General features: G+C 41.4%; 2 protein-coding genes across 2 annotated transcripts; both read left to right on the forward strand.

Annotated features, from left to right (window-relative positions):
* Positions 1–362: 362 nt before the first annotated feature.
* LOC308280668 (RNA polymerase II-associated protein 3-like) lies at positions 363–8,631 on the forward strand (the record flags this gene model as incomplete). The annotated part of the gene is made up of 16 exons (XM_080754993.1): positions 363–515; positions 625–777; positions 861–977; positions 1,263–1,390; positions 1,594–1,715; positions 2,057–2,124; positions 2,787–2,915; positions 3,035–3,162; positions 3,726–3,847; positions 4,668–4,738; positions 5,879–5,971; positions 6,074–6,300; positions 6,414–6,609; positions 7,229–7,326; positions 7,532–7,632; positions 8,042–8,631. 16 exons carry the CDS (start codon positions 363–365, stop codon positions 8,125–8,127), a joined length of 1,992 nt encoding a protein of 663 aa, XP_080611119.1. The 3' UTR covers positions 8,128–8,631.
* Positions 8,632–15,899: 7,268 nt separating this feature from the next.
* On the forward strand, positions 15,900–24,168 carry LOC308280667 (RNA polymerase II-associated protein 3-like; the record flags this gene model as incomplete). Its single annotated transcript, XM_080754992.1, has 16 exons — positions 15,900–16,052; positions 16,162–16,314; positions 16,398–16,514; positions 16,800–16,927; positions 17,131–17,252; positions 17,594–17,661; positions 18,324–18,452; positions 18,572–18,699; positions 19,263–19,384; positions 20,205–20,275; positions 21,416–21,508; positions 21,611–21,837; positions 21,951–22,146; positions 22,766–22,863; positions 23,069–23,169; positions 23,579–24,168. The coding sequence occupies 16 exons, from the start codon at positions 15,900–15,902 to the stop codon at positions 23,662–23,664; spliced, it is 1,992 nt and encodes a 663-aa protein (XP_080611118.1). The 3' UTR covers positions 23,665–24,168.
* Between the last annotated feature and the right edge of the window lie 2,867 nt (positions 24,169–27,035).

The following is a 27,035-nucleotide window of genomic DNA, read 5'->3' on the forward strand; positions in this document are numbered from 1 at the left end:
TATGTAACTCTGACAGTATACACATGATTTGTATACTGTCAGAGTTAAGTGGAGACCTTGACATTTTAAAGTTTGAGAACTGATGATTTAGATTTTCGACCAAAATGCAGGTTTAATTGAATTCTGCAATGAATCTCTGTATTAACGATTAAACAGGATTTTTTACAAGGCTCCATCAATTGTATCACGATATATACGATACCTCTGAAAAGGCATATCGTGGAGACATTGTATCGTCTCAACGATAATTATCACCATATCGCACACCCCTACTTGCAACGCAGTAGCCAATATTCCCCTGACCTTAGAGCAATTGTTCTCGTTTATCAACTAATCAAAAAATAACCGTTTCACAGAAAGAGATGGCTGGGGGAAATAAAACTGTTGAGTTACAACTTCAAATGCGACAGAATGCAGAGGATGTACATGACTACATGAGAGAACTGGGCGGTTGGGAAACTGATATAAAGAAGAAAGATGAGCAGCTGAGAACAGGAAACCTTGGAGAAATTCAGGTATGTTCCAGGCCTCCAGCCACCATCCATATTCAGGAGATATTAACATACAATTTAGTTTTCGTTAACCCAAGTTAAAACAGCATTCCATTCCATACCTTTATTGTAGAAAGATCTCCCCCCTGTGCGTAACAAGGATTACAAAAAGAAGAAAACTGCGAAGAAGTCGTCTGTGAGCAACGGTGATATAAAGACAGCAGAATCCAAGCAAACGTCAAGAATAAAGTCCTATGACTATAGCTCATGGGATAAATTTGACGTGGTAAGTGATTAAATAATTTATAATAAATGTGCAAAACAAAGAGAGGATGGACAAATTGATCAGAGGCTTTTTACTGGTTGCAGAACAAGGCTTTGGAAGTGATGGATATGGATAAGGAAGACAGCCCTGGGGAATCAAATGACTCTGACTCGGAGGAAACCACTGTCGATCAGGAGAAGGCTCTGTCTGAGAAGGAAAAGGTAGTATCAGTGTTTGACTGTCTGCACTTCTTGAGAATACATTTACTCTATATACTAATTAGAACTGGGTGATAGATTGATGTAATAATGCCATCATGATATGATAAATTGATATTTTGGGATTTGGGCCTAGGACTTTGGTTATCATAATATTGTCACATTATCAACGTCAATATATCGTATATAACGTACAGTAGTGATACTATTCTCCATCAAACAAAAAAAAAATAGATTACACATGTTTTGTACTCATCAAACTAAATTATATTACACATTTTTCCCAAGGGCAACAAGCTTTTCAAAGAAGGGAAATATGAGGATGCTATGGAGTGCTACTCCAAGGGGATGATTGCTGACCCTTACAATCCCATTCTTCCAACAAACCGTGCTGCCTGCTTCTACAGACAAAAAAAGTAAGCCTTTTACCTCCTTGACAGCTGCGTTTGTGCCATGTTCGCATAGCCTCCTGTCTTTATTTCTGTCTATAAGGATGCGATGCTTACATCCTGAGCATATACAGCATGGAACTGAAAGGCAAAGAATGTACAGAGAGAATGTGTGTACTCAGTCAGGCTTTTATCCTATGAGTCGGTGGTGAGAATTTTGTATGCTCTAGGTATGCTGTTGCTGAGTCAGACTGCAACTTGGCGATTGCATTGGACAGCAAGTACTTGAAAGCGTTTGCACGAAGAGGTGCAACACGAGTCGCCCTGCAAAATTATGAAACTGCCTTAGAAGGTAAATATGTGTAAAGAGATACTTACAACAAGAGATACTTAAAGGAGCCATAGTCAACTTTTTCATTGTAGGGCCGACACTTTGTTTACATCCTAGTCTATAGACTAGAATGTAAACAAAGTGTCGGTCTGACAATGGCCAAAATGATTATTTTATCATTATTTTACACTTGTTGTGGTCATTTTTGAATAGAAACACATATATGAAGCTAATTCTTTTATAAAATATTTTCGAAACTATTTTTATTTTAGCATCTGTTTTTCAAGAAAAAGTTGACTATAGCTCCTTTAAGGTGGTCTATTAATAACTACTTAATGATATGAATGTCTTTACACACACAGATTATGAGATGGTTCTTAAGCTTGATCCTGGAAACCTGGAAGCTCAGAATGAAGTGAAGAAAATAAAAGTGAGTTCTGTGACACTGTCTTGCAGTTTGATCTCTGCTACCGTTCTCTCCCGACTCTCTACTAACCCTATTGTAATATATATATAAATATATATATATAATATATGCACGAGGCTTGACCCATTCCAGAATCTGTACATAATATCTTACTATACGTAATCTCTCTTAAGCTGTGTAATCATATAGATGTATTTTCTATGTACTTTTCTCCTTACCACATAATTATGTCCAGCATACTGTTTGTACCACATCTATTCTGTCTGTTCCTGCCTAGTCTTACGCTTGCTTACTTCTTCTTGTTCTCCGAGCTTGCTGCTTGCTTGCAGAGGGGTAATTCAACTGAATGTCACCACCTCACAAGTAGTGATGTGTCGTTCATGAGTGATTCGTTCATAAGAATCGAATCATTAGCATGACTCGTTAACGATTCCCGGCGGCGAGCTGTACTCGCGACGTAATAAAAACGCTCCCGCGATTGTGTTTTTCACGGGACGATCGCACTATGAACGAATCATTTGAACGGATCATTACCGTGAACGTGAACGAAATGATCCGTTCACTGAAATGAACGGGATTGCCCATCACTACTCACAAGAGGATGGCTTTTAGGATCATGATAGATGACTGCTAAATTACACTCGACTCCACCCCATTCTCCTCAGACCTTGATTGGTGTCAAATGTCCAAGTCAAGTCGCACAACCCGTGGAGGCCCCAGCAGTCGACCCCGAATATCAGAGCCTAATGGTGGACCAGCAGAAACGCCAGGAAGCAGTAGTACAGAAAGACAGGGTACGTTTTCCATGTTTCCATACACCACTTTTAGCTTCCAGAGCAAACCCATGCTGTTTCTCTAAAACCATTTTTATTTTTCGGTGACAGTTTTCATAGGTATTGCATTTTGCTTTCAGGGGAATGCCTATTTCAAAGAGGGAAAGTACGAGGCAGCAATAGAGTGCTACAGCAGAGGCATGGATGCAGACGCCACCAATGCTCTCTTACCTGCCAATCGAGCCATGGCCAATCTCAAGCTGGAGAGGTTAGAACTGTTACCTAAAGATGTGTCCTGTCCGTCTCTCTCACATTTATTTTCAGGCGTTCTGTGTGTCTGAAACGATGCCAAAATCTATTCTCTTCTCTGGAGTTTATCTCTCCTGCGGCATCAGAACAGCAAAACCGACGGGGCCACCCAGAAGCTCATCTAGTAGAGCACTTACCTTATGAATGCTTTCCCTCAGCTGGACAGGTTTGAATCTGACCCACGGCCCTTTGCTTCATATCATATCATCCCCTCTGCTGCCTTTGCTGTCAAATAACATATATTAAACAGTATTTATATGTATTGTTCTTATTAACGTATTCTGTTTTTATGCACGTTTATCTTGCACTCAGGGATTTTAGTTGTTATATTATGTCTCATTCTTTTTTGTTTTTACCTTGTTCTTGGGGGGAGCAACATTTAATTTTGCTGTGTAGAATGGCTGGAATGTCAGATGAGTACTGGAAATCGCTGTCTGGTGATGAACCTTTAGTAGTTCTAGTCCAAAGGTGACTATTATAAACTTCATTGACTGATATGTTGTGTTCCTTTGTGTCTCCCAGGTATAAGGAGGCGGAGGAGGACTGCAGTAAAGCAATATCCCTGGACAGAACCTATTCCAAGGCATTTGCCCGCAGAGCAACAGCAAGAGTTGCTCTAGGAAGGCTCCTAGAGGCCAAAGAAGGTACTGCATATGACATCAGCCATTAAAGTTATACCATGTAACTTTTTTTATAAAACAAATCTTAAAATTGTCCTAACTGTTAAATCGCTAAAGTTTTTGAACACCCACTCCGTTATTTTCAGCTTCTAAAGCCTTCTCTTTATATGTTTTCTATGATCCTGTCCGGGGACCGGATTTCGCGGAAAAATGACGTAATTTGCATCATCCGTATGCGTTGTGTATACGTTGGCCAATCACATTGCGGATCATACACACATGATACACTACCGGCCAATTACAGTGCATCTTGCGTCTCTTCAGGAAATAGCTTGCTTCAACAGCTTTGTTTACGCTGGTCTAGAAGTCTAGCATGTAACTCCCCAACCGCTGCTCGTAGAGGGACACGAGAGACCTCTATGGATGCGTCTCGGCGAGGCGAGGCGGACGCGGTGGTCTGAAAGCCCAGTCCGCGGCGAAAAACGGCCGAAAAAAGCAGACGCGATCGCGGTTTGCTATACTGCTACAGACCACTAGTTGAGCAACTTACACAGTATACTGTAGCTTTAAGATACACTGCTACTTACATTCACTTGTTTTTAATGGAAACAGAAAGTCTGCACGTAATGTAACACAATTTACAATTTAGGCATTTAGCAGACTCTTTATCCAGAGCGTCTGCTAACACTTATTGAGAACATTGTTGCATGCAAATTCATGCAAATTCTGACTAGGGTACAAATGTAACCGGGTTCATTTGGTTGCATTAGTACCGAATAAATTAACCCTAAGGATTTTACAGTGTAGTCACTATCTTTTTGTAAATGTCGATTTTGTTTGACAGATTTCCAGGAGGTGTTGAAACTGGAACCTGGGAACAAGCAGGCACGGAATGAGCTCCAGAAAATTATGATTGTATGTATAAATATTTGTACATCTAATAATCTGTTAAGAGTAGTTCAGTTAATGTTGAAGCTTGTACTCTAAAAGCAGGAGAAATGTAAACATTCAAATGGCCATTTTCTTATTTACAAATTGTGCAGAGCCGTGTTACTTGGATATCAAATAAATAATACACTTTGACGGTTTCCTCTTTAAGCTGTGTTTACTGTATATAGGGGTGCCAGGTAGGCGGATACCTACCAGAGAGGACTCAGTCTTCTCCTTTTTTGTGTAGCCAGGTGTCGATGAGAAAAGGTTACAAAGGACTCAAATAATCAAATAAGAATCCTTTAAATGTATGGAACAGCTCTGTATTCAAGACCAGGGTGGGTTGCAATCATCACATCAACATAAACCCCAACTTAAATGTCCTTCAGAACCACAAAACAGTATAATAAGCAAAGTATGAAATTCAAAGAACTGGGGTTATCACCGGGTTACTAATTCAAAGTCAAACCACTTGTATAAAGAACCAAAGGAATTGTCTGTTCACAAATCAAAAGTCCGTTCGCATATGAAAGAAAATATCCTTTTGCTTTGTTTAGTTAACAGTCTGAAATCCTCTTGCTGGTAATAGTCATTATTCTGGGTTACCTGTGTGTAGGCTTCCAATAAGTTCAACTCAAAGCAGGGAAAGGCTGAAGGCAAATTATATTTCTCCCTGGATTGCCACAGAGAGGAGTTAGAATCTTTTTGCAGGCCTGTTTTGTAGAACCGTTTTTAAACTTGCCCCAACTCGGGCCAAAATGGATAAATGAAAAGAAAATGGCAAAGCATGAACAATGCTGGACAAACTGTCTTTCAGTGCTGCTGCCAGCAAACAAAACAGAGCTTCCCCACACCCTGAATCACACACCTGTAGCCATCAGACCTGAGTGGCTGATTGCCAGGTGTCAATCGTCGTTGTCAATCGTTCCCTAGGTGATGGCCTGTTAATTAGTCAATAATTGTCAATTAGAGTCAATTATGACTCTGGCCGTCACAACACCTAGATGTCAAATATAATAATGTATATCATAATTACTTAATAAACAACATTCTTCATTTGCGAAGCTGACTTTAAAGCCTTAATCCTACATAGATCATTGATCTTCCACTATTATCTCTCTGTAGGACATGGGAGACAGTGGTCTCTTGGCAACACAGGACAACATACCGAGGAGAACAATCCAGCCCATCAACAAACCACCTCACTTGCAGTCAACCGTGAGTAACCCATTGTTTGACTTACCAAGCATTTTTTGTTTTTTTTTTGTTTTTGAGAAGACAGGCTGGAGTTGACTGTGAACGCCTTTCATTTGTCATCAGAAACCACTGAGGAGAATTGATATTGAGGAAGTGAGTGGAAAGATCTCTGTGCCCAAAGGCGAGGAGGCTTCAGGTGTATCGGCAGCCGGGTCCCAAAACCCTACATGTTCCTTCCAGGGCGTAGTGAGGGAGGGTCAGGATCAGTCCTCACCACTGTCGACGTCCCCCATTGCTAAGATGCTAAAGATTGAGGAAATCACAGAACTCCCTGCACGGTCACCCGTCAAGTAAGTGGTGCCATATGCCATTGATTAAAAAGGCTCCTTACCACTCTAAAAACAGACCGTTTTATCAGATTTTACAACGTTGATCATTGATGCTTTCTTTGTTCTTTGCCCAGGGTTCCCGAGGACGATAATGTTGGAGGACGGCAGGAAAAACCAAGGAAGGAGCAAGTCAGTGGTCCACCAGAGACTCCCAGTGCACCCTCAAAAGAAGCAGAGGTCGTCCCACCTCCTCCCAGCAACAGCTTCCAGCTTGAATCTGACCTCAGGAAGATTGGAAATCAGCCTGAAATGATTTATAAATATCTGAGGGTGAGCGCTGACCAGAGGCGTCAATTCACCCTTTGTTAGCCTTCTGGTTGGTCCCTGACTGACCAACCAGCAGGCTCTATCTGCCTTGTCCCGCCTGGTTCCTCTTTTTTATGTTGAATTTGCTAAAACATAATTTTTGGAGAAATAAAAACATATAAAAACATGCTGATTCACTATGCTGCCACTGAGCAGCTCCATTTGACTGAAACAAAGTTTGAAATTAGAATTGAGCACACAGAATAACAATATGAAGCAACTGAATTAACATGATAGTGGATGGAGTGTCCCACTGAATGTCCCTCCAAGACACAGCAACCAATGGGTGTGGAGAGGGGCGGGACAACAGGCGGGACTTGACAAAGGGTGAATTGAGTATGGCTACAAGGGGAAAACAATTAAATATACTTCTTAAAATAAATTCATCATGCCTGTTGCTTAGGTATGGCAACATGACTGGTGTCTTGCACGCGCGAAGGCGAGCGTGCAAGACACCGGTCATGCTGCCATACCTTAGCTTTTGCTGAACTGCTGACGCCACTGGCGCTGACCAGGTCCAACAAACCTAACCTGTGAATATAATCCTTTGTTTTGTCTTTTTGGTTTTTCTGTTGGTTTCCAGCAAATAAATCCAGCGGCGTATGCAAAGATATTTCAGACTTCCCTCGAACCTGACATTCTCAGTCAGCTAGTGCACACTATGCATGTTTTCTTCACCAAGTGAGTACCGTTATAAACCTTGTTTGTCCCTTTGTCTAGATCTTGCCCATGCACATATGTATTAGTTATTAGTTGTTATTATTAGTGTTGAGGCTGGTACAAATTAATGGAAATGTTTACTCTTGTATGAAAGTTTATCTGCTAGTGTCCAGCACTTTTAGTATGACATAATACACAATAATAATAAAACTCAACTCTACTTCAGGAATGAAACACCAACACACATACTGGAGATCCTCAGGAGTCTAGCGAGTGTGAGACGCTTCGACATGGCAGTCATGTTCATGTCCTCCGGAGAGAAGAAAGGTGCTGTCTTGTTCAACTGTTGCTTGCAATGACCAGCAGCAATTTATCTTATTAAAGGACCACCATTTTCATATACTTGGTCCTCACTAATGCTCATTATAAGATGGTACCATTTCTACTCACTCTGTGTCTGTAGACAGGTTTGCTCATTTCAAACAAGATTTTCACACTTTATTTTTTTATTAATGCAATAACATTGGCTTCTATTACAACATTCTAACTTTCCAAGAAGAGAAAGGATGTGCGTCTTTTTAGCTTGGATTCCCCACTGATGTAATTGAACTGTCCATAGCCCACCAGTTAATTGCACCGAGTGAATTGTGCCATCTTATAATGACCAATTATATGAAGAAATGGTTGAAACGCACTTTTAAACATTATTGGATTTCTCCTTTTTTTTTTCTTCCAGTTCTACAAGAACTGTTTGACTTCCTTCACCAAGCTGACCTGGACAGATCATCCGTTGCATCCTTACGAAATAAATATGGCGTGTGACACTTGGGATTTCACTGGCATCTAGTGCACATTGTTCAGCATAACGTCTGGGAGCTACCAGGGATGCCAAGCCATCACAACTAGTTTGTTTATTTCAGAAGTATCTGATGAGGAGAAGGAACACGCACATCCAAACCAAACCTAGGCAGGTGCTTAGCAGAGAACTGAATGACTTACAAAAGGAAAAAATCTGCTCACACACAAAAGACTCCAGTTGAGACGTGATCTGGTCACGCAGGCACTTATGCCCTTTGTGTGCGAGCTCATCATTTAATTTTATGTCAAAAGTACCCAATTTGTACTGAGCCTGCAGATGTTTGTCTTATTTTTATGGTTCATGAAGAAACAGATTGGTCTGTGCACACTTGTAGTCTTGTTTGAATGTTCTCATTTGACCCACCTGAGCTGTGTGTAATTTGGGTGTTGGGAGTGTTTCATTACAGTACATTTAGTTTGTTGTTGGAAATACACCCCACTGAATTACAAATAAAAATATTTTTTTGGTATCTGTGTATGTAAGTGTGTGTGAGAGAGAGTAAAACATACCCCAGATCTTTATTGAATTCCATGTTTTGCTGAAAGTGCAATATATATTTATGTAATGAAGAGGTCTAAATAACACATACATTTTTTCTGCTTTATTTTTGGTTGAGAGATGCAGGAAAGGCAAAAGAGGGCATTACGGGCAGCAGAGTCTCGAACGTAAATATACAGATCCATCTAAAAAATATATATATTGTGTAAAAAGCATTGCAGATGCCATAGCACCCCAAATCATAAAGGACTGCGGAAACTTCCCACTGGCAATTCAGAAGGTTGACATTTCTCTATTATAAATCCTTGTTTTGAGTGGTCTCGTGTAATATAGTAATATTTTGAAATATAGACTTTTGATATTCATGAGCTGCCATAAAAATGTTCAATTTTAACAAAAAAGGTTTGGAATAATTCACTGAATGTGCAATGTATCTAGAATATATGAAAGTTTAAGGAAAATATACTTTTACACAATATATATATATTTTTTTTAGATGGATCTGTATATCTAAAAGTATCATGGAGGGAAAAAAACAAGCGATGTTTTTTCCATTTTCTTCTCAGCAGCCACACCAGTGAGGGTCTGTGATAAAGAGACCATAAATGCCAGGTTAAAATTCAGTCAAGGTCTGCTCAACACAAAATAAGTTGCATATCGTCGTTGTCAGGTAGAAACCTTGTATCTCCAAAGTTTCAAATGTGTACGTTCTTTCGCAAAGTAAAGCCCTGCTTCATCATACAAGGCCGTCTTACAAAAGTAGTGAAAACAGCAGATCTACAAGCACACAACGCCTCGCACCCGTTGTGTGCTTGTAGATCGGCTGTTTTCACTAGTTTAAATCATTTTTTAAATGATAAATGCAAACCAAACGGTTTTGTACATACAAGGTTTTCACCCGACAACGACGATATGAAATCTGGTGGAAAATGGTGGCCTACCATATACACTGATGGTCTCGTTGACTACTGCCGTCTGTCCAGTCAAAGTGTTCTGTGCCTGACAGCTGATGAACCCTGTGTCCACGTAGTGATTGATGGATATGTCGATCACCCTTCCGGTCATGCGTCTGCCGTACACACTCCAGGTGTAGCTGCATGAAGGGCTGCACTCAGCCGTGCACGTAAAGCTGGCCTCGACCCCCACTTCAATGGCATCTGGTCCTGAGATGGACACGTTCAGTGGCCCATCTGTAATGACAGATAACGAGCTTGTAGATCTGCTATTTTTGAAAAATCGTGAAAATTTGAATTTTGACCCGATTCTATAAGTGTCTTTTGAATCCTTCTAAGATTTTTTGAAAAAACTATGTTTCTATGTGAGCAATCTGGCCAGCCATCGTCAAAGAAAAGGTCCTTTTCACTTAAATGGAGCTCAGTTAGTCTGTTCTTGAGAGACTACTGTGTCAGTGGTTCTCAAACCTTTTCATGTGAAGGACCCCCAAAATGATATGTATTTGTCCACGGACCCCCATCTCAAAATATTTAGTTCCAGGGACCACCCAGAAGCAAACAAACATTCGCTTAAAAAATACATTATATTCAAAGATTTGCACCCATTTTCACAACTTTTTCAAAAATAGCAGATCTACAAGCTCGCAGTGCGGCACTCGGTGCCGCGCTGTGAGCTTGTATATCTGCTATTTTTCAATAGTTAACATTCATGGGGGGGCCCGCAGTGAATCCTTGTACCCAGGGCCCAGAATTTGGTGTGACGCCCCTGCCTATTACCCTATTAGCCTGCTATTGTAGGCTCCATATTATAGAAGTCTTATTTTTTAATGATCCAAAGCCTGCATTTTTGTAAAACAATTAGCCAAAATGTGAAACTTTTCATTGGTTTACCATTCACTTAGTTTGATTTGGTTATAGAATACTGATGTTTTCTATAACCGACTAAGCTCCTCCCCTTCATTTACATACGGTCGTCTGCTTTTTTTACGTGCTGGGAAACCTACCTTAACGCCCTCATTAGCATAATGTATGCGAGCATAATGTATGCGCACCACGCCCACACGCATTTCCAAACCACGCCCGCCCCCAATTTGCATATGTCGACTAAGCTCCTCCCCTTCATTTACATACGGCCGTCTGCATTTTTTACGCGCTGGGAAACGCCACTTAACAGCCTCATTAGCATAATTTATGCGGACCACACCCACACGCATTTCAAAACCATGCAACGCCCCCATTTCTTTTAAGTCGACTAAGCTCCTCCCCTTCATTTACATACGGTCGTCTGCTTTTTTTACGTGCTGGGAAACCTACCTTAACGCCCTCATTAGCATAATGTATGCGAGCATAATGTATGCGCACCACGCCCACACGCATTTCCAAACCACACCCCGCCCCCAATTTGCATATGTCGACTAAGCTCCTCCCCTTCATTTACATACGGTCGTCTGCTTTTTTTACGTGCTGGGAAACCTACCTTAACGCCCTCATTAGCATAATGTATGCGTGCATAATGTATGCGAACCACGCCCACACACATTTCCAAACCACGCCCCGCCCCCAATTTGCATATGTCGACTAAGCTCCTCCCCTTCATTTACATACGGCCGCCTGCATTTTTTACGCCCTGGGAAACACACCTTAATGCCCTCATTAGCATAATGTATGCGAGCATAATGTATGCGCACCACGCCCACACGCATTTCCAAACCACGCCCCGCCCCCAATTTGCATATGTCGACTAAGCTCCTCCCCTTCATTTACATACGGTCGTCTGCATTTTTTACGCCCTGGGAAACACACCTTAACGCCCTCATTAGCATAATGTATTCGAACCACGCCCACACGCATTTCCAAACCATGCCCCGCCCCCAATTTGCAAGAGTCGAATAAGCTCCTCCCCTTCATTTACATACGGCCGTCTGCATTTTTTACGCCCTGGGAAACACACCTTAATGCCCTCATTAGCATAATGTATGCGAGCATAATGTATGCGCACCACGCCCACACGCATTTCCAAACCACGCCCCGCCCCCAATTTGCATATGTCGACTAAGCTCCTCCCCTTCATTTACATACGGTCGTCTGCATTTTTTACGCCCTGGGAAACACACCTTAACGCCCTAATTAGCATAATGTATTCGAACCACGCCCACACGCATTTCCAAACCATGCCCCGCCCCCAATTTGCAAGAGTCGAATAAGCTCCTCCCCTTCATTTACATACGGCCGTCTGCATTTTTTACGCGCTGGGAAACACACCTTAACGCCCTCATTAGCATAATGTATGCGAGCATAATGTATGCGCACCACGCCCACACGCATTTCCAAACCACGCCCCGCCCCCAATTTGCATATGTCGACTAAGCTCCTCCCCTTCATTTACATACGGCCGTCTGCATTTTTTACGCGCTGGGAAACGCCACTTAACAGCCTCATTAGCATAATTTATGCGGACCACACCCACACGCATTTCCAAACCATGCACCGCCCCCATTTTTTTTAAGTCGACTAAGCTCCTCCCCTTCATTTGCATACGGTCGTCTGCTTTTTTTACGTGCCGGGAAACCTACCTTAACGCCCTCATTAGCATAATGTATGCGAGCATAATGTATGCGCACCACGCCCACACGCATTTCCAAACCACGCCCGCCCCCAATTTGCACGAGTCGACTAAGCTCCTCCCCTTCATTTACATACGGTCGTCTGCATTTTTTACGCGCTGGGAAACCTACCTTAACGCCCTCATTAGCATAATGTATGCGAGCATAATGTATGCGCACCACGCCCACACGCATTTCCAAACCACGCCCCGCCCCCAATTTGCATATGTCGACTAAGCTCCTCCCCTTCATTTACATACGGCCGTCTGCATTTTTTACGCGCTGGGAAACGCCACTTAACAGCCTCATTAGCATAATTTATGCGGACCACACCCACACGCATTTCCAAACCATGCACCGCCCCCATTTTTTTTAAGTCGACTAAGCTCCTCCCCTTCATTTGCATACGGTCGTCTGCTTTTTTTACGTGCCGGGAAACCTACCTTAACGCCCTCATTAGCATAATGTATGCGAGCATAATGTATGCGCACCACGCCCACACGCATTTCCAAACCACGCCCGCCCCCAATTTGCACGAGTCGACTAAGCTCCTCCCCTTCATTTACATACGGTCGTCTGCATTTTTTACGCGCTGGGAAACCTACCTTAACACCCTCATTAGCATAATTTATGCGAGCATAATGTATGCAGAACACACCCCCAACCTCATTTACATGCCACGCACCCAATTTAAATAATTAGACTAATACCCAAGCTCGAAAACGCTAAAGGCACCTGCTCAACCGCCGTTTGGGCCTCGCGCTCGAGCCTGGTACCCACGGGACCGGCTCGCCGCCCCGCACGCGGTTTTCGGGCCCCAGGCCCCGAAAACCGGGCCTGGGGACGGAAGGAAGAAAGAAAGAAAGAAAGAAAGAAAGAAAGAAAGAAAGAAAGAAAGAAAAGACGCTATTTATATATTTATTTATTTATGTATTTATTGAAGGAAGAAAGGAAGAAAGAAAGAAAGAAAGAAAGAAAGAAAGAAAGAAAGGAAGCAAGGAAGCTATTTAATTATTTATTTATTTAAGGAAGCAAGGAAGGAAGGAAGGAAGGAAGGAAGGAAGGAAGGAAGGAAAGAAAGAAAGAAAGAAAGAAAGATGTACGCTATTTATATATTTATTTATTTATTTATTGAAGGAAGGAAGGAAGGAAGGAAGGAAGGAAGCAAGGAAGGAAGGAAGGAAGGTTGCACGCTATTTAATTATTTATTTATTTATTTATGGATGGATGGATGGATGGATGGATGGATGGATGGATGGATGGAAGGAAGGAAGGAAGGAAGGAAGGAAGGAAGGAAGGAAGAAAGAAAGAAAGAAAGAAAGAAAGAAAGAAAGAAAGAAAGAAAGAAAGAAAGAAAGAAAGAAAGAAAGAAAGAAAGAAAGAAAGAAAGATGTACGCTATTTATATATTTATTTATTTATTTATGTATTTATTGAAGGAAGAAAGGAAGAAAAGAAGAAAGAAAGAAAGAAAGAAAGAAAGAAAGAAAGAAAGGAAGCAAGGAAGCAAGCACGCTATTTAATTATTTATTTATTTAAGGAAGGAAGGAAGGAAGCAAGGACACAAGGAAGGAAGGAAGGAAGGGAGGAAGGAAGGAAGCAAGGAAGCAAGCAAGCACGTTATTTATTTATTTATTTATTTAGCCGATAGGCAGACGCCCGGGGGGGGCGGAGACCCGATTCCGGATAAGCGGTTGAAGATGGATGGATGGATGGATGGATGGATGGAAGGAAGGAAACATAGTCGAGGAGGTAAATAAATAAATAAATAAATAAATAAATAAATAGTCAGTCTCGACAGGGGCCATTAATGAAATAAATAAAGCTCCTTTTAGTTGACCTTGTACCAGTGAGCCCAGCCAATGCCGGGGCCAATGTGTCCTTAATGCATCAATTCTGCAACATAGATATAGTGGAAATAGCAGATCTACAAGCTGGCTCACAGTGTAGATCGATCTGACTGACTGACTGACTGACTGACTGACTGACTGACTGACTGACTGACTGACTGACTGATTGATTGATTGAGGTATTTATTACAAGTATTGCATAGATTACAGGGGTCTTCTTGGGGGAAATGTCGTTTCATGTGTAGAAACATAATATAGCATATTAATCTGTTGGAATAGAATAGCCTATACAGATTAATATGCTATGTTTAATATGCTATGTTTTTTTAATATGCTAAAGGGACAGAATCGTTTTTTTTTTTTTTCACTCTTTTTCCTCTATTTTTTACATTTATTTGCAGCTACATGTAATTCAAATGGTTTATTTACAAGTCCATTTCACCACACAAAAGACAAGCCGTTTCCTCCTTTTATCCTCCTAACTTCCAATCCGGGGTTGGTTCATTCATAATGTCGTCATCATCTTCATCATCATCATCATCATCATCATCATCATCATCATCAACATGTGTCAGAGAAAGCAAAGATGGGCCGCCGGCCACAGGCCGGCGGCCCATCTTTGCTTTCTCTGACACATAGAACCTATCTCCCTTAATTGACACGAGCTGCCATGGCAGCTACGCTAGAAAACCCAAACCACGTAACCAATCAAGCCAGCCATGGCCCCCCAGCCCATGGGATACATTCTCCTTGGCTCTCCCCAATCACCTGACCAGGAAGTGTTCTCTCTCCTTCTCTGTTTACCTAGGAGCAGACGCATGAGTTGAGTGTTGCTTCAAACTATGTCAAGGGATGTATATATATAGATGTCACATTGCTCTGTTCAATTGCTCTTTAAACAACTTGGGACAGCGTGAGACGACGCTGTGTGTACATTTGGACACAAGACGTGGGTCAACGTGCCTCGTGAGGAGAGGAGAGGAGAGGAGGTGATGCACCATGGTGTCATGAACTTCAAACAGAAGCAGCGTGAGGAACAGGCAGAACCAGACTGATTGATTGATTGAAGACTTTATTAGAAGTTTGCATAGGAAAAGGTACAGTTTCATGACGGTACAGTTCACTGGTACAAGGTCTACTAAAAGGAGATCCATGAAAAGACTAAGCTTATTTCCACAGGAAACCATTTAAGTATCTCATATAACAAAGTAAAAGTACAATGTTTGGATCCGAGATGTAGTGGAGTAAAAGTATTGGAATAGCTGACATGAAATAATCTTTGACCCAAGTTGTTCCCTTGCAACTATGGGTGGACGATATGGAAAAATACAATATCACGATATTTTCCCAAGCTGTATCACGATACACGATTTTATCACGATTCTTTTGTCACCTTGGTTTTTATAGTTATTTTTCAAGTTACTAGACTCTTTGGGTTCCTTTTGGGAGGTCTAAATTGAACTTTACAAGTATGTAACTCTGACAGTATACACATGATTTGTATACTGTCAGAGTTAAGTGGAGACCTTGACATTTTAAAGTTTGAGAACTGATGATTTAGATTTTCGACCAAAATGCAGGTTTAATTGAATTCTGCAATGAATCTCTGTATTAACGATTAAACAGGATTTTTTACAAGGCTCCATCAATTGTATCACGATATATACGATACCTCTGAAAAGGCATATCGTGGAGACATTGTATCGTCTCAACGATAATTATCACCATATCGCACACCCCTACTTGCAACGCAGTAGCCAATATTCCCCTGACCTTAGAGCAATTGTTCTCGTTTATCAACTAATCAAAAAATAACCGTTTCACAGAAAGAGATGGCTGGGGGAAATAAAACTGTTGAGTTACAACTTCAAATGCGACAGAATGCAGAGGATGTACATGACTACATGAGAGAACTGGGCGGTTGGGAAACTGATATAAAGAAGAAAGATGAGCAGCTGAGAACAGGAAACCTTGGAGAAATTCAGGTATGTTCCAGGCCTCCAGCCACCATCCATATTCAGGAGATATTAACATACAATTTAGTTTTCGTTAACCCAAGTTAAAACAGCATTCCATTCCATACCTTTATTGTAGAAAGATCTCCCCCCTGTGCGTAACAAGGATTACAAAAAGAAGAAAACTGCGAAGAAGTCGTCTGTGAGCAACGGTGATATAAAGACAGCAGAATCCAAGCAAACGTCAAGAATAAAGTCCTATGACTATAGCTCATGGGATAAATTTGACGTGGTAAGTGATTAAATAATTTATAATAAATGTGCAAAACAAAGAGAGGATGGACAAATTGATCAGAGGCTTTTTACTGGTTGCAGAACAAGGCTTTGGAAGTGATGGATATGGATAAGGAAGACAGCCCTGGGGAATCAAATGACTCTGACTCGGAGGAAACCACTGTCGATCAGGAGAAGGCTCTGTCTGAGAAGGAAAAGGTAGTATCAGTGTTTGACTGTCTGCACTTCTTGAGAATACATTTACTCTATATACTAATTAGAACTGGGTGATAGATTGATGTAATAATGCCATCATGATATGATAAATTGATATTTTGGGATTTGGGCCTAGGACTTTGGTTATCATAATATTGTCACATTATCAACGTCAATATATCGTATATAACGTACAGTAGTGATACTATTCTCCATCAAACAAAAAAAAAATAGATTACACATGTTTTGTACTCATCAAACTAAATTATATTACACATTTTTCCCAAGGGCAACAAGCTTTTCAAAGAAGGGAAATATGAGGATGCTATGGAGTGCTACTCCAAGGGGATGATTGCTGACCCTTACAATCCCATTCTTCCAACAAACCGTGCTGCCTGCTTCTACAGACAAAAAAAGTAAGCCTTTTACCTCCTTGACAGCTGCGTTTGTGCCATGTTCGCATAGCCTCCTGTCTTTATTTCTGTCTATAAGGATGCGATGCTTACATCCTGAGCATATACAGCATGGAACTGAAAGGCAAAGAATGTACAGAGAGAATGTGTGTACTCAGTCAGGCTTTTATCCTATGAGTCGGTGGTGAGAATTTTGTATGCTCTAGGTATGCTGTTGCTGAGTCAGACTGCAACTTGGCGATTGCATTGGACAGCAAGTACTTGAAAGCGTTTGCACGAAGAGGTGCAACACGAGTCGCCCTGCAAAATTATGAAACTGCCTTAGAAGGTAAATATGTGTAAAGAGATACTTACAACAAGAGATACTTAAAGGAGCCATAGTCAACTTTTTCATTGTAGGGCCGACACTTTGTTTACATCCTAGTCTATAGACTAGAATGTAAACAAAGTGTCGGTCTGACAATGGCCAAAATGATTATTTTATCATTATTTTACACTTGTTGTGGTCATTTTTGAATAGAAACACATATATGAAGCTAATTCTTTTATAAAATATTTTCGAAACTATTTTTATTTTAGCATCTGTTTTTCAAGAAAAAGTTGACTATAGCTCCTTTAAGGTGGTCTATTAATAACTACTTAATGATATGAATGTCTTTACACACACAGATTATGAGATGGTTCTTAAGCTTGATCCTGGAAACCTGGAAGCTCAGAATGAAGTGAAGAAAATAAAAGTGAGTTCTGTGACACTGTCTTGCAGTTTGATCTCTGCTACCGTTCTCTCCCGACTCTCTACTAACCCTATTGTAATATATATATAAATATATATATATAATATATGCACGAGGCTTGACCCATTCCAGAATCTGTACATAATATCTTACTATACGTAATCTCTCTTAAGCTGTGTAATCATATAGATGTATTTTCTATGTACTTTTCTCCTTACCACATAATTATGTCCAGCATACTGTTTGTACCACATCTATTCTGTCTGTTCCTGCCTAGTCTTACGCTTGCTTACTTCTTCTTGTTCTCCGAGCTTGCTGCTTGCTTGCAGAGGGGTAATTCAACTGAATGTCACCACCTCACAAGTAGTGATGTGTCGTTCATGAGTGATTCGTTCATAAGAATCGAATCATTAGCATGACTCGTTAACGATTCCCGGCGGCGAGCTGTACTCGCGACGTAATAAAAACGCTCCCGCGATTGTGTTTTTCACGGGACGATCGCACTATGAACGAATCATTTGAACGGATCATTACCGTGAACGTGAACGAAATGATCCGTTCACTGAAATGAACGGGATTGCCCATCACTACTCACAAGAGGATGGCTTTTAGGATCATGATAGATGACTGCTAAATTACACTCGACTCCACCCCATTCTCCTCAGACCTTGATTGGTGTCAAATGTCCAAGTCAAGTCGCACAACCCGTGGAGGCCCCAGCAGTCGACCCCGAATATCAGAGCCTAATGGTGGACCAGCAGAAACGCCAGGAAGCAGTAGTACAGAAAGACAGGGTACGTTTTCCATGTTTCCATACACCACTTTTAGCTTCCAGAGCAAACCCATGCTGTTTCTCTAAAACCATTTTTATTTTTCGGTGACAGTTTTCATAGGTATTGCATTTTGCTTTCAGGGGAATGCCTATTTCAAAGAGGGAAAGTACGAGGCAGCAATAGAGTGCTACAGCAGAGGCATGGATGCAGACGCCACCAATGCTCTCTTACCTGCCAATCGAGCCATGGCCAATCTCAAGCTGGAGAGGTTAGAACTGTTACCTAAAGATGTGTCCTGTCCGTCTCTCTCACATTTATTTTCAGGCGTTCTGTGTGTCTGAAACGATGCCAAAATCTATTCTCTTCTCTGGAGTTTATCTCTCCTGCGGCATCAGAACAGCAAAACCGACGGGGCCACCCAGAAGCTCATCTAGTAGAGCACTTACCTTATGAATGCTTTCCCTCAGCTGGACAGGTTTGAATCTGACCCACGGCCCTTTGCTTCATATCATATCATCCCCTCTGCTGCCTTTGCTGTCAAATAACATATATTAAACAGTATTTATATGTATTGTTCTTATTAACGTATTCTGTTTTTATGCACGTTTATCTTGCACTCAGGGATTTTAGTTGTTATATTATGTCTCATTCTTTTTTGTTTTTACCTTGTTCTTGGGGGGAGCAACATTTAATTTTGCTGTGTAGAATGGCTGGAATGTCAGATGAGTACTGGAAATCGCTGTCTGGTGATGAACCTTTAGTAGTTCTAGTCCAAAGGTGACTATTATAAACTTCATTGACTGATATGTTGTGTTCCTTTGTGTCTCCCAGGTATAAGGAGGCGGAGGAGGACTGCAGTAAAGCAATATCCCTGGACAGAACCTATTCCAAGGCATTTGCCCGCAGAGCAACAGCAAGAGTTGCTCTAGGAAGGCTCCTAGAGGCCAAAGAAGGTACTGCATATGACATCAGCCATTAAAGTTATACCATGTAACTTTTTTTATAAAACAAATCTTAAAATTGTCCTAACTGTTAAATCGCTAAAGTTTTTGAACACCCACTCCGTTATTTTCAGCTTCTAAAGCCTTCTCTTTATATGTTTTCTATGATCCTGTCCGGGGACCGGATTTCGCGGAAAAATGACGTAATTTGCATCATCCGTATGCGTTGTGTATACGTTGGCCAATCACATTGCGGATCATACACACATGATACACTACCGGCCAATTACAGTGCATCTTGCGTCTCTTCAGGAAATAGCTTGCTTCAACAGCTTTGTTTACGCTGGTCTAGAAGTCTAGCATGTAACTCCCCAACCGCTGCTCGTAGAGGGACACGAGAGACCTCTATGGATGCGTCTCGGCGAGGCGAGGCGGACGCGGTGGTCTGAAAGCCCAGTCCGCGGCGAAAAACGGCCGAAAAAAGCAGACGCGATCGCGGTTTGCTATACTGCTACAGACCACTAGTTGAGCAACTTACACAGTATACTGTAGCTTTAAGATACACTGCTACTTACATTCACTTGTTTTTAATGGAAACAGAAAGTCTGCACGTAATGTAACACAATTTACAATTTAGGCATTTAGCAGACTCTTTATCCAGAGCGTCTGCTAACACTTATTGAGAACATTGTTGCATGCAAATTCATGCAAATTCTGACTAGGGTACAAATGTAACCGGGTTCATTTGGTTGCATTAGTACCGAATAAATTAACCCTAAGGATTTTACAGTGTAGTCACTATCTTTTTGTAAATGTCGATTTTGTTTGACAGATTTCCAGGAGGTGTTGAAACTGGAACCTGGGAACAAGCAGGCACGGAATGAGCTCCAGAAAATTATGATTGTATGTATAAATATTTGTACATCTAATAATCTGTTAAGAGTAGTTCAGTTAATGTTGAAGCTTGTACTCTAAAAGCAGGAGAAATGTAAACATTCAAATGGCCATTTTCTTATTTACAAATTGTGCAGAGCCGTGTTACTTGGATATCAAATAAATAATACACTTTGACGGTTTCCTCTTTAAGCTGTGTTTACTGTATATAGGGGTGCCAGGTAGGCGGATACCTACCAGAGAGGACTCAGTCTTCTCCTTTTTTGTGTAGCCAGGTGTCGATGAGAAAAGGTTACAAAGGACTCAAATAATCAAATAAGAATCCTTTAAATGTATGGAACAGCTCTGTATTCAAGACCAGGGTGGGTTGCAATCATCACATCAACATAAACCCCAACTTAAATGTCCTTCAGAACCACAAAACAGTATAATAAGCAAAGTATGAAATTCAAAGAACTGGGGTTATCACCGGGTTACTAATTCAAAGTCAAACCACTTGTATAAAGAACCAAAGGAATTGTCTGTTCACAAATCAAAAGTCCGTTCGCATATGAAAGAAAATATCCTTTTGCTTTGTTTAGTTAACAGTCTGAAATCCTCTTGCTGGTAATAGTCATTATTCTGGGTTACCTGTGTGTAGGCTTCCAATAAGTTCAACTCAAAGCAGGGAAAGGCTGAAGGCAAATTATATTTCTCCCTGGATTGCCACAGAGAGGAGTTAGAATCTTTTTGCAGGCCTGTTTTGTAGAACCGTTTTTAAACTTGCCCCAACTCGGGCCAAAATGGATAAATGAAAAGAAAATGGCAAAGCATGAACAATGCTGGACAAACTGTCTTTCAGTGCTGCTGCCAGCAAACAAAACAGAGCTTCCCCACACCCTGAATCACACACCTGTAGCCATCAGACCTGAGTGGCTGATTGCCAGGTGTCAATCGTCGTTGTCAATCGTTCCCTAGGTGATGGCCTGTTAATTAGTCAATAATTGTCAATTAGAGTCAATTATGACTCTGGCCGTCACAACACCTAGATGTCAAATATAATAATGTATATCATAATTACTTAATAAACAACATTCTTCATTTGCGAAGCTGACTTTAAAGCCTTAATCCTACATAGATCATTGATCTTCCACTATTATCTCTCTGTAGGACATGGGAGACAGTGGTCTCTTGGCAACACAGGACAACATACCGAGGAGAACAATCCAGCCCATCAACAAACCACCTCACTTGCAGTCAACCGTGAGTAACCCATTGTTTGACTTACCAAGCATTTTTTGTTTTTTTTTTGTTTTTGAGAAGACAGGCTGGAGTTGACTGTGAACGCCTTTCATTTGTCATCAGAAACCACTGAGGAGAATTGATATTGAGGAAGTGAGTGGAAAGATCTCTGTGCCCAAAGGCGAGGAGGCTTCAGGTGTATCGGCAGCCGGGTCCCAAAACCCTACATGTTCCTTCCAGGGCGTAGTGAGGGAGGGTCAGGATCAGTCCTCACCACTGTCGACGTCCCCCATTGCTAAGATGCTAAAGATTGAGGAAATCACAGAACTCCCTGCACGGTCACCCGTCAAGTAAGTGGTGCCATATGCCATTGATTAAAAAGGCTCCTTACCACTCTAAAAACAGACCGTTTTATCAGATTTTACAACGTTGATCATTGATGCTTTCTTTGTTCTTTGCCCAGGGTTCCCGAGGACGATAATGTTGGAGGACGGCAGGAAAAACCAAGGAAGGAGCAAGTCAGTGGTCCACCAGAGACTCCCAGTGCACCCTCAAAAGAAGCAGAGGTCGTCCCACCTCCTCCCAGCAACAGCTTCCAGCTTGAATCTGACCTCAGGAAGATTGGAAATCAGCCTGAAATGATTTATAAATATCTGAGGGTGAGCGCTGACCAGAGGCGTCAATTCACCCTTTGTTAGCCTTCTGGTTGGTCCCTGACTGACCAACCAGCAGGCTCTATCTGCCTTGTCCCGCCTGGTTCCTCTTTTTTATGTTGAATTTGCTAAAACATAATTTTTGGAGAAATAAAAACATATAAAAACATGCTGATTCACTATGCTGCCACTGAGCAGCTCCATTTGACTGAAACAAAGTTTGAAATTAGAATTGAGCACACAGAATAACAATATGAAGCAACTGAATTAACATGATAGTGGATGGAGTGTCCCACTGAATGTCCCTCCAAGACACAGCAACCAATGGGTGTGGAGAGGGGCGGGACAACAGGCGGGACTTGACAAAGGGTGAATTGAGTATGGCTACAAGGGGAAAACAATTAAATATACTTCTTAAAATAAATTCATCATGCCTGTTGCTTAGGTATGGCAACATGACTGGTGTCTTGCACGCGCGAAGGCGAGCGTGCAAGACACCGGTCATGCTGCCATACCTTAGCTTTTGCTGAACTGCTGACGCCACTGGCGCTGACCAGGTCCAACAAACCTAACCTGTGAATATAATCCTTTGTTTTGTCTTTTTGGTTTTTCTGTTGGTTTCCAGCAAATAAATCCAGCGGCGTATGCAAAGATATTTCAGACTTCCCTCGAACCTGACATTCTCAGTCAGCTAGTGCACACTATGCATGTTTTCTTCACCAAGTGAGTACCGTTATAAACCTTGTTTGTCCCTTTGTCTAGATCTTGCCCATGCACATATGTATTAGTTATTAGTTGTTATTATTAGTGTTGAGGCTGGTACAAATTAATGGAAATGTTTACTCTTGTATGAAAGTTTATCTGCTAGTGTCCAGCACTTTTAGTATGACATAATACACAATAATAATAAAACTCAACTCTACTTCAGGAATGAAACACCAACACACATACTGGAGATCCTCAGGAGTCTAGCGAGTGTGAGACGCTTCGACATGGCAGTCATGTTCATGTCCTCCGGAGAGAAGAAAGGTGCTGTCTTGTTCAACTGTTGCTTGCAATGACCAGCAGCAATTTATCTTATTAAAGGACCACCATTTTCATATACTTGGTCCTCACTAATGCTCATTATAAGATGGTACCATTTCTACTCACTCTGTGTCTGTAGACAGGTTTGCTCATTTCAAACAAGATTTTCACACTTTATTTTTTTATTAATGCAATAACATTGGCTTCTATTACAACATTCTAACTTTGCAAGAAGAGAAAGGATGTGCGTCTTTTTAGCTTGGATTCCCCACTGATGTAATTGAACTGTCCATAGCCCACCAGTTAATTGCACCGAGTGAATTGTGCCATCTTATAATGACCAATTATATGAAGAAATGGTTGAAACGCACTTTTAAACATTATTGGATTTCTCCTTTTTTTTTTCTTCCAGTTCTACAAGAACTGTTTGACTTCCTTCACCAAGCTGACCTGGACAGATCATCCGTTGCATCCTTACGAAATAAATATGGCGTGTGACACTTGGGATTTCACTGGCATCTAGTGCACATTGTTCAGCATAACGTCTGGGAGCTACCAGGGATGCCAAGCCATCACAACTAGTTTGTTTATTTCAGAAGTATCTGATGAGGAGAAGGAACACGCACATCCAAACCAAACCTAGGCAGGTGCTTAGCAGAGAACTGAATGACTTACAAAAGGAAAAAATCTGCTCACACACAAAAGACTCCAGTTGAGACGTGATCTGGTCACGCAGGCACTTATGCCCTTTGTGTGCGAGCTCATCATTTAATTTTATGTCAAAAGTACCCAATTTGTACTGAGCCTGCAGATGTTTGTCTTATTTTTATGGTTCATGAAGAAACAGATTGGTCTGTGCACACTTGTAGTCTTGTTTGAATGTTCTCATTTGACCCACCTGAGCTGTGTGTAATTTGGGTGTTGGGAGTGTTTCATTACAGTACATTTAGTTTGTTGTTGGAAATACACCCCACTGAATTACAAATAAAAATATTTTTTTGGTATCTGTGTATGTAAGTGTGTGTGAGAGAGAGTAAAACATACCCCAGATCTTTATTGAATTCCATGTTTTGCTGAAAGTGCAATATATATTTATGTAATGAAGAGGTCTAAATAACACATACATTTTTTCTGCTTTATTTTTGGTTGAGAGATGCAGGAAAGGCGAAAGAGGGCATTACGGGCAGCAGAGTCTCGAAAGTAAATATACAGATCCATCTAAAAAATATATATATTGTGTAAAAAGCATTGCAGATGCCATAGCACCCCAAATCATAAAGGACTGCGGAAACTTCCCACTGGCAATTCAGAAGGTTGACATTTCTCTATTATAAATCCTTGTTTTGAGTGGTCTCGTGTAATATAGTAATATTTTGAAATATAGACTTTTGATATTCATGAGCTGCCATAAAAATGTTCAATTTTAACAAAAAAGGTTTGGAATAATTCACTGAATGTGCAATGTATCTAGAATATATGAAAGTTTAAGGAAAATATACTTTTACACAATATATATATATTTTTTTTAGATGGATCTGTATATCTAAAAGTATCATGGAGGGAAAAAAACAAGCGATGTTTTTTCCATTTTCTTCTCAGCAGCCACACCAGTGAGGGTCTGTGATAAAGAGACCATAAATGCCAGGTTAAAATTCAGTCAAGGTCTGCTCAACACAAAATAAGTTGCATATCGTCGTTGTCAGGTAGAAACCTTGTATCTCCAAAGTTTCAAATGTGTACGTTCTTTCGCAAAGTAAAGCCCTGCTTCATCATACAAGGCCGTCTTACAAAAGTAGTGAAAACAGCAGATCTACAAGCACACAACGCCTCGCACCCGTTGTGTGCTTGTAGATCGGCTGTTTTCACTAGTTTAAATCATTTTTTAAATGATAAATGCAAACCAAACGGTTTTGTACATACAAGGTTTTCACCCGACAACGACGATATGAAATCTGGTGGAAAATGGTGGCCTACCATATACACTGATGGTCTCGTTGACTACTGCCGTCTGTCCAGTCAAAGTGTTCTGTGCCTGACAGCTGATGAACCCTGTGTCCACGTAGTGATTGATGGATATGTCGATCACCCTTCCGGTCATGCGTCTGCCGTACACACTCCAGGTGTAGCTGCATGAAGGGCTGCACTCAGCCGTGCACGTAAAGCTGGCCTCGACCCCCACTTCAATGGCATCTGGTCCTGAGATGGACACGTTCAGTGGCCCATCTGTAATGACAGATAACGAGCTTGTAGATCTGCTATTTTTGAAAAATCGTGAAAATTTGAATTTTGACCCGATTCTATAAGTGTCTTTTGAATCCTTCTAAGATTTTTTGAAAAAACTATGTTTCTATGTGAGCAATCTGGCCAGCCATCGTCAAAGAAAAGGTCCTTTTCACTTAAATGGAGCTCAGTTAGTCTGTTCTTGAGAGACTACTGTGTCAGTGGTTCTCAAACCTTTTCATGTGAAGGACCCCCAAAATGATATGTATTTGTCCACGGACCCCCATCTCAAAATATTTAGTTCCAGGGACCACCCAGAAGCAAACAAACATTCGCTTAAAAAATACATTATATTCAAAGATTTGCACCCATTTTCACAACTTTTTCAAAAATAGCAGATCTACAAGCTCGCAGTGCGGCACTCGGTGCCGCGCTGTGAGCTTGTATATCTGCTATTTTTCAATAGTTAACATTCATGGGGGGGCCCGCAGTGAATCCTTGTACCCAGGGCCCAGAATTTGGTGTGACGCCCCTGCCTATTACCCTATTAGCCTGCTATTGTAGGCTCCATATTATAGAAGTCTTATTTTTTAATGATCCAAAGCCTGCATTTTTGTAAAACAATTAGCCAAAATGTGAAACTTTTCATTGGTTTACCATTCACTTAGTTTGATTTGGTTATAGAATACTGATGTTTTCTATAACCGACTAAGCTCCTCCCCTTCATTTACATACGGTCGTCTGCTTTTTTTACGTGCTGGGAAACCTACCTTAACGCCCTCATTAGCATAATGTATGCGAGCATAATGTATGCGCACCACGCCCACACGCATTTCCAAACCACGCCCGCCCCCAATTTGCATATGTCGACTAAGCTCCTCCCCTTCATTTACATACGGCCGTCTGCATTTTTTACGCGCTGGGAAACGCCACTTAACAGCCTCATTAGCATAATTTATGCGGACCACACCCACACGCATTTCAAAACCATGCAACGCCCCCATTTCTTTTAAGTCGACTAAGCTCCTCCCCTTCATTTACATACGGTCGTCTGCTTTTTTTACGTGCTGGGAAACCTACCTTAACGCCCTCATTAGCATAATGTATGCGAGCATAATGTATGCGCACCACGCCCACACGCATTTCCAAACCACACCCCGCCCCCAATTTGCATATGTCGACTAAGCTCCTCCCCTTCATTTACATACGGTCGTCTGCTTTTTTTACGTGCTGGGAAACCTACCTTAACGCCCTCATTAGCATAATGTATGCGTGCATAATGTATGCGAACCACGCCCACACACATTTCCAAACCACGCCCCGCCCCCAATTTGCATATGTCGACTAAGCTCCTCCCCTTCATTTACATACGGCCGCCTGCATTTTTTACGCCCTGGGAAACACACCTTAATGCCCTCATTAGCATAATGTATGCGAGCATAATGTATGCGCACCACGCCCACACGCATTTCCAAACCACGCCCCGCCCCCAATTTGCATATGTCGACTAAGCTCCTCCCCTTCATTTACATACGGTCGTCTGCATTTTTTACGCCCTGGGAAACACACCTTAACGCCCTCATTAGCATAATGTATTCGAACCACGCCCACACGCATTTCCAAACCATGCCCCGCCCCCAATTTGCAAG

This window comes from Nannobrachium achirus, assembly GCF_963921795.1.
Source record: "Nannobrachium achirus genome assembly, contig: SCAFFOLD_411, whole genome shotgun sequence".
Taxonomy (NCBI): Eukaryota; Metazoa; Chordata; class Actinopteri; order Myctophiformes; family Myctophidae; genus Nannobrachium; species Nannobrachium achirus.